Raw genomic sequence first — 11,841 nt, 5'->3', positions numbered from 1 at the left:
CCATTATGTGTGTCCTATCTATGTACGCTCGGGCAACAAACCATACGACGTACTGAATCTTCGTATTCCCCATAGCCATGACATATACGTAACGTCATCTCCAGTTACCCGTTTGTTTCTCGTTGCCTTGCTATTATTGATATCATAATTATTTTCATTAGTTCTTGAGTGAAATGAAAGTGTTCATGAAGTGCGCCAATATTTCACTCGTCACCTATTGCTCTCGAGTGCTACAAAACGTCACACAGATCCGACCCTTCACACGAATGTAAACATTCGTACTGTTGTGTACGCCGCAAATTTAAACGATCTTCCTCGTAAAGGTTCCCAGAGCTAGCGATGATACAACGTGATTCGAATAAACATCATTATCGGGAGAAGTTTCCAAGTAGCTCGTATCTGGATTAAAAGTAGGCGGAGCCGGTTCAATGGCGGTGTTACAAAAGCTATTTGTTTGTCTGTCACTTGGGGATTGTTTAATTTTGCATAATTGATCGGTCGGCGCATTGGCCGCTGTGGGTTGCTAGGCTGAGGCTCGTAACTCTGAATCGGCGCATATCGTCTATTGATTTCTTTTCAGCTGGCTTCTACTTAATTATTCATATAGGTGAGTTTTCAGTGATTATTTACCTTTTGTGGAATATTGAATAGAATTTGCTAGGGAGACGGGGACTCGGAAACTTGGGAAGAACGTTGCAACCCGCGTTCGCCACGGGTCAACTGACTGGCTGGAAACACAAACATGGCCATGTTTGGAAGTAGGACGTAAGTTTAGCAAGTCATGTTCTCTCAAATTTCGTGGTGCCGATACTTTTAACACTGTGTAGGGGGTTTCTATGACATTTAAAGACACCGTTTGCCTGAAAAGTAATGGATTTCTGCCCCGAATCTATCCGCATGCGGCGCTTTAAATGTGGTTGAGTGTAGCGTAGAAGTTTCAAAGATGGCGCGCGTTCAATATTTATAGTGTCTGGCACCAGCGCTGAATCCTACCCGGGGCATTGAGGCTTTAGTTATGGACAAGTGAGTGGCGTTTATGTATGAGAAGACTTTTCGAACTTTATTCTGTCAGTACATAAAAGTGAAAAAGACCATAAATTACACGTTCTTGTTTGGTGCGATTGCTGACCTATATGCAATTCTGTAAAATTCGGTTAACCGCTATGTATGGGACGGTGCATAATCCTTTCGTCCGGTGCATGAACTTGTAATTTTGTAAAGGTTGTTGTTGTTGCATGGCAATGTATTATCTTGAGTCGACCATCGAAGTAAACACATCATCAGAGTCCAAAGTCCACGACCGACCACCATACTAAAACGATTTAGCTTATTTTAGTCTGTCGGCCAGAGAAAGCGATATTTTTGGACGTCCACCAGTGGGATATATCACACAGGGAAATATTTTCAGTCCTCTGTCGCATGTGTCGAGAGTGACTTTGCGAACGTTGCCTGGGATCGAAAGCTCGCAAATCATTTTCGGCGTGTTGTTCGGCTTTGCAACGTCTTAGCACCGGAATCCGAGCATAAACCTTCACATCTGGACGTCTTTTGTGCCGGCGATAATAGAACCGCCGTCATGCATGTGTGTGTGTATCTGAACCCGACGTAATTCGGTTGCAGGGACTCATGCTATGCCGTTATCCAGTCAGTGTTTGAGTATTACTTTAAAATCAAATTAAATGATGTTGGCTTACCGGTTTCATCATTTGGATGTGTGCTGGAGTAAGATCTACCTTTTGATATGTTGGCTTCTGTTTGGTAAAAAATATTCCCCTATCTTATCTATCATGTAGAGATTTTAGCATCAATAATTTCTGTTGCATTTCATTTTTTTTTTACATTTTATGAAAAAGTAAAATTTACATTATTAAAATCTATGTGGGTGTGAAATTTGAAGTTATGAACAGTTTCAGTGTCGGCTTTAGACATGTTTAATGCTTTGTACAGCTGTTTCGTTGTTTATATTTAGTTAAATACCAGAGTCCTCGCCATGGAGGTTCAGTGAATACACCCCCCATGCTATAACCATGCCTGTTCAGTGAGGGACTCTATGTATACAGGGTGAACGGGATTAATGTTTAAAATCTTGATTTGATGCCATCAAAACTCAAAATCAATGCACTACAATTTAGTGGAGGGTTTCATATAATTTTTTTTGGTTTGATTATAAAAATTGTTCAAACAGTTTCAAAGAATTGAAGTTCTCAATAATAGTACATACACCTAAAGTTTCTAATTTTACTCTTTGGAAACATTAACCATTTTCTTTCAATATCATAAAGAAAATTTGGTAGTCACTGTCAAATTTCACAAATTTCACAAACTTTCATATAATTCAACAAAATTTCCAAACTTCGCTATTATTTTGAAATTCAATATTGCTGCTATTTCCCCATGTTACTGTGACTCGTTGGAGGAAAATTCAATGATGTGCATTTTCACGAAAAACAAAAAAAAACTTCATGTGCTCAACAGGCTTCAAAATGAGTCTACGCTACAAATTATTGTAACACTTTGAAGGTCTGAACATCTGTCCCCGAGGTGCAATCTAGCTCTGAATACAGGTTTTACAAAAGCTACAGGCATTCGGCTCTGAAAAATCCTTCCAAAGTGGGGTTACTTCTCGCTACAAGGCAGTTTTCACGTCACAATGTTTGTGGTCCAATTCTTTCATATTTTCATTAATGAAGACTAACAAAACCTCTTTGTGCCTTTAATTAAATTAAGTGCTTTCAAAAGTCACAGGTTTGAATACACATTCAGTTTTTGACAAGGGCATCAGCGCACACACAAATTCTAATTATCTGATTTTCTATCGTAATTGAATTTCTGCCCAAAACGATATCACTGCAAAGGTGTCATAAACCACAAGATATTGACTCATATTTCACAATTTTCCACATTTTTGTTACTGACCATTTAGCCACAGCAGGGAGGAATTGATAAATTTTGTTGATGTGGAATAAGTTAATAAAATGCCAGGCTTAGTGACACCAAGCAGACAAGTAAAATAAGGGCACACTCCACCAATAGGTTATCGTTATGTTTTGCAGCTAATGTAACAAGATTAATAGCTCTGAAACCAAAATTTAAATATATACCTCTACGTTACAAACATTTCATTACTCATGCAGAAGTTTACACAATATATCCTGCATTTTTCATCCTATTTTACAGGAAAATAGAAATGAAACAGTTTTATTCGTAAACACAAATGTCTGTAAGTTGTCAGGTAGGATGTGAAAAATATTCTGTTTGGCATATTTATCACATTCCTAGCAACAGAGAAAATGTCACAGTGCCATTTAGTTAATTGACCCAGGACATTCAGAACGATTAAATCTTCTCTTTAGGTTGAAAATGATTAATTTCCACCATTTCATTGTTTATACTGCGAGGCAAGTAAATGTCATAAATACATTGGATACCATAGAGTATGTTCTCTGGTGCCAAAGTATTAATCCTGGCTAATGATGAATCTTCTCAGGGAACTGTAAAGATGCCAAGGAATTATGAAGAATTATGTTTAATTTGCATCAAGTCCGTGATATTTGATGACATTAACTTATGCCGGGGTCAAGGATGTTGCAGGCGCAGCAAAATGCCAGAGAGATCCTGTCCTAAATCTTGTTGATACTTCTAAAGAGTCGCATTATACAGTATTTTCAACATACTTTTGCTTTGATGTGAAACCACTTATATATTGACCTGTTTACCGAAGCTGTAAAAACATTCTTTTTTGAAAATGTCCAATTTCAGATGAAAGCATTTGCCTCGTTAAAATGGAAAAATGTTTTTCTGAAATTTATCAAGAGACTTTTTTGATTTAACGAGTACATGAATAACAAAATTGGTACTATAATTGTACAAGTAATATGATGGTTTAAATTAACTTGATTACGACCTACATAAATTGACACAGGTGCAAAACAGGCAAAATTAGTCGGCGATTTCATCAGCAAATGCCAGTGTTGTGCATGCATTGCTATATTTGCTCACAAATCTGCCAGTACAATTAGCATAATTTCAGCCGAGGATGGATTCATATCCGGTAAACCATGACCAAGTAATTTACTTTAGAGAAAATTGAAACAAAGTTTTCATATTGAAACATTGCAAGGAAAATATTGTTTCACCCAAGGAGTAATGTGTTCAGCCATTGGATGCTGATATGTAGTTGACAAAAACTTTTGTCTTTACACTTTTTACATATCATGGTCGAAAGCTGGGCTTGACTTAATTTGCTCAGTAACGATGTTTAAGTTCGTAGATTAATTACAAAAATTATATTTACTGTGCTGTAAGCATGTAAATTTGTCAGTGTGAGATATGTTTTGTAATTTTCAGCATTGTGTTGTCATGTTTTTTGATTACCGTATAAATTTTCTTTCCTCTTTTAGGGGTGTTGGGACTTCCACTGGAAGGACCTGGGCAAGTGCTGAACAAGAAAAGGACGAGTACGCAAAGGAAAAGGCCATCATGAACGAGCTGGATGAGAAAGGCTGGAGTCATATCCACCATGCCGCTGCCAGGGGTTACAACAAATCCATCACAAGGTTTGTCAGTGCCAGCGAAGATCAACTGGAATTTCCGACAGCAGACGACCGGCACATGACACCGCTGCTGTTGGCGGTGGAAAGCGGGATCCTGGACACCGTGAAGTGTCTGGTGGATCTGGGCTCAGACTTGCGATATGTGAACCACTACAACCAGGGCGTCATTGAGATCTGCTGCGCACACCAGTATGAAACCATCGTCAGGTACTTCATAGAATTGGACCACAAGGACCTGCCGACGTGGAAATTAATCCTGAAGATCACGTCTTCTGACACAGATGAGGAGGCGGAAGGAGGGGCCAAGATGCTTTCCAGGCTAACGGCAAAAGACGATGACCAGACATGCCCGTTCTGGGAAACGTTCATGAACAATAACGGTGTTCCTACACTCGTGAAAGTGATCAAAAGCACTGTATCGGACATAGCAAAGGTTCACGTTTTTCAGGTCTTGCTCAATGTCATTGACCCTAGGGTGATCAAGGAACAAGCGGTGAAGGCAGGTATTATTTCAGCAATACTGAAGCTGTTCAAAACAAGCGACAAGGACTTACTTCTGGTTTCTGCCAAACTCCTGTGCCACATCGCCAGGGTGAGTGACTACGTAGACTTGATGGTGAATAATTCCGCAATCCCTGCCTTGGTGAAGATCTGCCAGACGGTCTCTGATCCGGATGTCCTGGTGCAGGCGGTTACCACGTTGGGTTTGATTGCAGAGGGCAATCCAGCCCACAAGCCTACCATCGGCAACACTCACGGCTGTTTCAGTGTTCTTGTCGGATTGTACGAAGACTGCACCTCCAAGCCTCTCCTTCTGGCTCTGACTCACGCCGTCGCACAGATCGTGAAAAACGAACAGCAGAACCAGACCGCGTTCATAGACGAAGGAGGGGCCTCTCCCATGATAATGCTGGCCAGCGTTAAGAACAGGGAACTGCAGATATGTGCCATCGAGGCGATTCACATGCTGGCCCAGGACAATCCACACTCTCAGAAGGCAATCCTGGAAGAGGGGGGTGTTATGCCACTGATGCAGCTGTTGAAACGGAGCCGAGCGCCCAAAGTCCAAGTGAGCACTGCATGCGCCCTTTGGGCTCTAGCGGGCGAGGACTTAGAAGAACGCAGGACCATGGCTGGCATGATAGGCATCAGCCTCCTCATCGAATTTCTCAGTGAGCCCGAACACGACGTCCTTCACTACATCGGTGCCGAAGGACTAGGTGTTCTAGCGCAGGGACCTTTGAACAAACAAGACCAGATTTCTCAGTCAAACGGTGTGCAACCGCTCGTGCGACTGTTGCGCTCCCCAAAGGAACACATCGTGCTAAGCGCCATACGAGCTCTCAGGTATCTGTGTGTTGGAGTAGGCTATGTTCCCCATGAAGCGAATCAAAACACACTGGCCAATTCCAGGGGTATCCGATATTTAGTTCCATTGATGATCTATTCCAAGAATGAACTTATACAAGTGGAAGCCGCCTTGTCACTTGGATCATCGGCATTAGGTAAGTCATGTTGGTTACAATCTTTGAGAAATCCAGAAATTTTGAAGGATTCTTTTTTGCGTTGAGTTCTGCCAAAAGACTTTTTGTTCAGCTCAGATATAATTATTGATTGAAAACAGACCAAGCGATGTCAGCGGCAGAGCATGATATACCCAGATTGTGACTGAATCCCAAACCTGAATTGGCTTACTTGAAATGTCTCGCCTTGGTTATGTAATCTGTCTAACTCAAACATGAGGCGAGAGTGAGACAGCAGTTTCTGTGAAAATAGCAAATTTGAACTGCATGTGTGTTATCAAGGAGAGAACAGGTTCCAATTGATATTGGTTCCAATATGATATCGGTGTATGCATAGTGTTGCTGTTATACCGGTATGTGCGTGTCTTTGTCAAGTTGATGTGCACATTCTGAATCCAGGTGAATGCAAATGTGCAAGTATTGTACTTGAAATGACTAAATTTCCTATCAAATTCTCCAACCAAGTAAACAATTGTTGCAGTCTTGAAATCACAGGAATGACAAGTGCTACGTACTGAATCATCATCACGCAAAGTTATTAACTAGTTGCCAATACTTACCTTTAGGTATGGATGTTGTATTGATAAAATTATTTAGAAGTTATAGTTCTAGGCACCTCAAAAGGTTAATTTGTAAATTTTTACTTAATCTTTCCTCAAGGAAACTTTTAAGCCAGTCTCTTTGATGATCAAGTAATATAAATCAAAAGTCACCAATCAAGGTTTGGAACCAGAGAAACATTACCTAAAATTGCTGATTTTACATCTTATTAAAAATGCAAAGGGAAAGTTTAATGTCTTCGTGTTTCAAAAGTGTTGGTTGAACTGCCGTGAATATTTACTTCAGTTTTCCTTGTCTTTACCATGGAAGCCTATTAAAATGTGAAAACTGCACTTTCCTAGATGTGATTACATTCGTGAGAAAAGGAAAGGTTATATTCAAAACATGCAAACTGAAAGGTTCTGCAAAGTCACTGGTGTGTAATTTCTAAAAGAGGGAGTTATAGCCATGACAGCTAACACAAAGGTAATACTGTCAAAAGGGTCAAAGGTGAAATTAGGTTCTGAAATGGAAGTTGACAGTTGATTTACTCTCTACACCGTTTGTCCAGATTTAGCAAATTCCACACTATAATTGAAAAATGTATGTTGTCAGTCTCAGAGAATTTGTATGGGCACGCTCAGTTGATTGCCAGTGAGTGTGGTGGAACAGATAGTCTGGTTGGCAAGGAAACAGCAGGTACCTGCTAATGGTATTACCATTATCTCTCTGCTGGGACAGGCTGTCTAACACATTGATATTGCCAAATACCATCCTTTCTATGGAGGCTTCATGAGTCTGAATATTAAAATAAGAATCTTTCCATTTATCAAGTTCTATATAATTTAAGAATTATTAAGATTGGATAACAAACAAATGAATTCCTTCATCCCCGACATCTATCTTGTAAGAGTATTGTAGAGCTGACACACGAAAATGACATGATACTTGTTTATTGCTCATAAAATCCATTATAGCTCAAACATGTGAATGAGAGAATGTAATCATACCCGGTACATATAGCGCTGTTCACGGTTACAGGTGTGTTACTAAATATAGCTGTACGCGCGCGACATCGGACACGCAGCTTGAAATGCGGACAAATTTTATCAATGTTGCATGCGTGGCTGTTTTTGCAGCTTGTACTGTGAGTCGTGAATATGTTTTTTAGTATTCACTGTTACACTAGCAGTCGCCCCCTGAGATGTATTTTCGTCGTCTTTGCATGCGTAATTTTCAAAAGCGTAATCTAAAAATGCGGACAAATATTTATTTTTGCATATTAATGAGAGAACAGTGACGTAAACTCTGAACGGCCCTATTCAGGCTACAGATAATATTGGAGCAGTGTTCATCAATGCACACTGTAATATGTGCAAGTGAAATTCTGTTCTACCAGTGCATGTAAAAACTTTCTCTGTAAAGGTCTATCACACACTGAGCATTCTCAGCTTCTGTTACTGAATGACAAAAGTTTGTGGCACATTTACATACCGGTATGATATTAACCCTCTTAGCGCCAAAGTCAATTTTTGTCACCTTTAGAAAATATACTCCAGTCAATTTTTTTCAGATTTTTGTCAAAATTTTGATAACAAACTGTACCCAATGAAATACGATGTCCATTTGGTCCAAAATTATCAAAAAATTACAGAAAAATTCATAAAAATTGGTGAAAATGTTGCATTAAAATTTTGGTGGGAACAATTACAGAACTCAAAGGGTTAATACACTGCAGTTTTCCAAATACAAATAAAAAAACATACAAATACATACATACAGACAGACAGACACATACACACACACACATATATACATACACACATACACACATCCATCCATCCATCCATCCATACATACATACATGTACACACATACCGGTACATACATAAATACATACCGGTACATACATGATACATACATATATACATACATACATGCATACATACATACTGTACATACATACAGGCCATGTCGATGTACGAGAAATAGCTCTGTCTGATTGAATAGTATTCTGTGGTGAACGCCAAACTGATATGATAATATCTTTCCTTTGCCTTCCCCTGTGTATCACTATCAGACATGGAGGCATCAAAAACACTTGTTTATCCCTGAGGGGAGGATTTTCTCATTTGGGCAAGAAAGTTTTAATCTCCTTAAATCTTTTTCAGTTCCTTTTTAAGAGATGGTGATTAAAAGATTTTGGGAAGAACTGGTAGAACTACTGCATACCACAGATGACTCGTGTATTGTGGTAGATGGTAGCACAGTAGAATAGCTTAGGATAGGATAGGATAGGATAGAGTTAAACTAATCCTACCTGTATGACGATTCTGCTTTTAAAAGTAATGTGTGCATTATAGACTGCTAAGTGCATTGTGTCATTTCAAAAATGGAGCTGACTTAAACATTTTCAAGGCCCTTTGTCAGTATAACAATTCCATCTCAATTCTAACCCAATAAGCCAGTACGTTCCAGGCCATTAAACCGGTCAACATCACTCTTCTTGACTGGAATCGCAGGCCAGTTTAATAGTCCACCCTGTTGACAGTTTGAAAAGATCAAACTGTACATGTAGGTCATAACCGGTAGAATAGCAAAGCCATAAACCATGTCCTTTTGATTCCTGGATCAGTCTAACTGGCAGATAAGGCCAAGGAGTCAGTCTCTGAGATTGACTTCAATCTACATTTTAAAGCTCCTGTAAAGTAATTTAGTTTCCAATTTTGTTCTTTTTTAGAAATACTGTTTACTTTTTTCACTCCCAAAATCAATTTCAAAATGCCTAGTTCAACTCATCGACACAGTGGTATGTGCGTAACATCCAACTTTATGATTTAAAACATTTTGAAGTCCAGACTGAGAATTTGTGTGTTAACAGTAACCTATTATATACTGGTATATCATTGTACACAATGCAACATGCTGGCAAGGCTACCCGTATATATCTGAATTTATATATGCTTTAAAGCAATAGAATAAGAAAAAGTCTGCTCACTTTATAGAGCACAAATCGCAAAAAATCTTACTTGTAAAGTTCAACTATTGTCCCTGAGGGGGAGTGGGGTGGTGATTTATTCTCCTGTTGTCATCGTGAAAAATAAAACAGTGGATATTCTGTGTATGAACAAACCTGACACCTAAAGCTGTACATGTAGATATGAATCAGTGCAGTGCAGCCCACATCCATGAAACACAGAGGTTCATTGTGCCAGCAGATAGTTGGGAGACAAAATGATATACATCAGTACTTCCTTAATTAAGAATAGGTGCAGATAATTTACACCCTTTGGACCAAACAAGACAATTATTCAACATGATAAATCTGTTGATTCCCGATATTAAATTCTCTCCATAATTAAACTGATTAACTCATAAAAATAAATCACTCGCCACCATGGAGTCTATCAGCCAATGCTAGCCACTATTGATAAGATATTCTGGCATGCAGATAAGTCTATGCCCTTTGTCCAAAGGGATTAATGTGTGTCCTAGTAACAGGGCCAGCAAACCAATGTACTTGCGGAATCCAGTAAACCGAATTTAATAGAGTCAGTTTTCTAAGAGCGTTTAGTCCCTCTATTCAATCGGTATATTAGGATCATGTGAACATTTTTTGGCAGCTATGTTTGGCTAGAAGGAGCGTGTCTGTAGATGTTGAGTTTGTCTCACTCATTTTTGTGTTGTCCTCCCCGAAGAAGAAAGGTCCCCTCTGTGTTCATTTGCTGTGGTTTGTTTTGTTGTTTGTGGTGATTCAGTGTTTGTTTTGATGGTCTGCCTGGATCCTAGGGTAAAGGCTAAGTTGTGTGTGTATGTGCGTTATATATCATGTGTTGAATTTTCAGGTTTCAACAGTGTTCCCCTGTGATTTTATGAAAACTGTCTGTCACAAATTTAGCAATGCGAGAGGCATTACCATGAGAGGCTTGATTTTTGCACACCATATTTGATAGGAAAAAATCCTTTGCTCATGATGGTAAAGATTGCAGACAACCAGCCCATACAACCTGTTGATTCACTGAAAGTGCAGCGATCCAGTCACCTGATACCGGTCGTGTGGTGAATAAACTGTCCTGTAGCTTGGTACATATTGTATCACAGTTTGGTTTTGCTCACCCCTTAAAGCTACAACTTTCACAATATTTGCATTATTTTTGTTTCCTAAAATTAATACATTTATTATTCTTCTCCAACAAGTATGATTTATCAACACAAACACAAATGAACACAAATATGTGCAATGTTAAATTGTATACAAAATATATCCTAGTACCGGTATTTGGGACAGAAATTCACTTAACGATAACATTGCACATTAGTCATTACGGACATACATGTACCGGTATACGCTGTATTTACAAGTTTAACACTGAGGATTTCGACGTAATTTAGTGAGTTGAACAAGAAATTGTATTTTTACATGCAGAACAAAAATACTTGGAATTGTATCTAGAGTAACAGATACAGTAATTGCGCTTTAGCTAATAGTAATGTACACATTGGGCTGTGGTAATATTTGCATGTTCACGTCAAAATCCGGCTGCGAATCATCTGTTGTGAAATCAAAATGTCAAAATGTCAAAGAGTGTATACTCTGCGGTACATGAAGCATACGCTTCTCTGTAGACTACCAGATCATATGCATTAATGTAGTGTAAGGACAAACGTTTGATATTTGAATTTAAGTTTACCCACACAAGATGACAGGACACCATTTGCCTGAAAGCAGTGGCTGATGGGTTAAACCCATTTCTGACTAATTTGAATTTCAGTTAAAAAAGTAGCTCCTCTATTTTGCTTTTGTGAAAACTAAAATATACACAGGTGATGATTATCGGTAGTGATTTTCAATATCTTAAAAAAGGTCAGCTTTAGACTAGATACTTGAATGGTGTTTTAACCAGTCAGTGTACTTCTGTGGTATGTAAAATTTTTTCAAATTTTGTGATTTAAAGAACTTGCTTTGCAGTTACAGCTATTTTACATGAGATTGGCAGTTTAATAAAACCATAGGCCCTGGAGAAAAAAAGGGACTTTTTTCTGTCTATGTTTTCTCAGGGGTCTAGTCATTGCTAAATTTTCGTTTTTTTTATTCAAAATTTTAGCCAAAGTCAAGAAAATCAAATATTTATGACCATATTTCATCAGTCTGAATAATTTCCCCCTGGAAAACAAACTAGACTGTACACCACACCATCGTCCTCCATAAATGAACGGATTAATGT

The 11,841-nt window shown here is 38.7% G+C and overlaps 1 protein-coding gene across 3 annotated transcripts in view; it reads left to right on the top strand.

Moving 5' to 3' along the window:
- Positions 1-480: 480 nt before the first annotated feature.
- LOC139147863 (ankyrin and armadillo repeat-containing protein-like) overlaps positions 481-11,841 on the top strand; it is a 36,739-nt gene continuing 25,378 nt past the window's right edge. Inside the window, exons 1-2 of one of the 3 annotated variants that reach the window (XM_070719079.1) lie at positions 481-607; positions 4,401-6,058. In XM_070719079.1, coding sequence (XP_070575180.1) covers positions 4,480-6,058 — 1,579 coding nt within the window. In that variant the 5' untranslated portion in view covers positions 481-607; positions 4,401-4,479. Of the gene's footprint in view, positions 766-4,400; positions 6,059-11,841 lie in introns of all 3 variants that reach the window. The other 2 variants (XM_070719077.1, XM_070719078.1) reach the window with 2 other exon arrangements.

This window comes from Ptychodera flava, chromosome 13 (genome assembly GCF_041260155.1).
Source record: "Ptychodera flava strain L36383 chromosome 13, AS_Pfla_20210202, whole genome shotgun sequence".
In the NCBI taxonomy this organism is placed as follows: Eukaryota; Metazoa; Hemichordata; class Enteropneusta; family Ptychoderidae; genus Ptychodera; species Ptychodera flava.
Note: the sequence above shows the minus strand (reverse complement) of the source record. Positions and strands in the feature narration are given on the sequence as shown.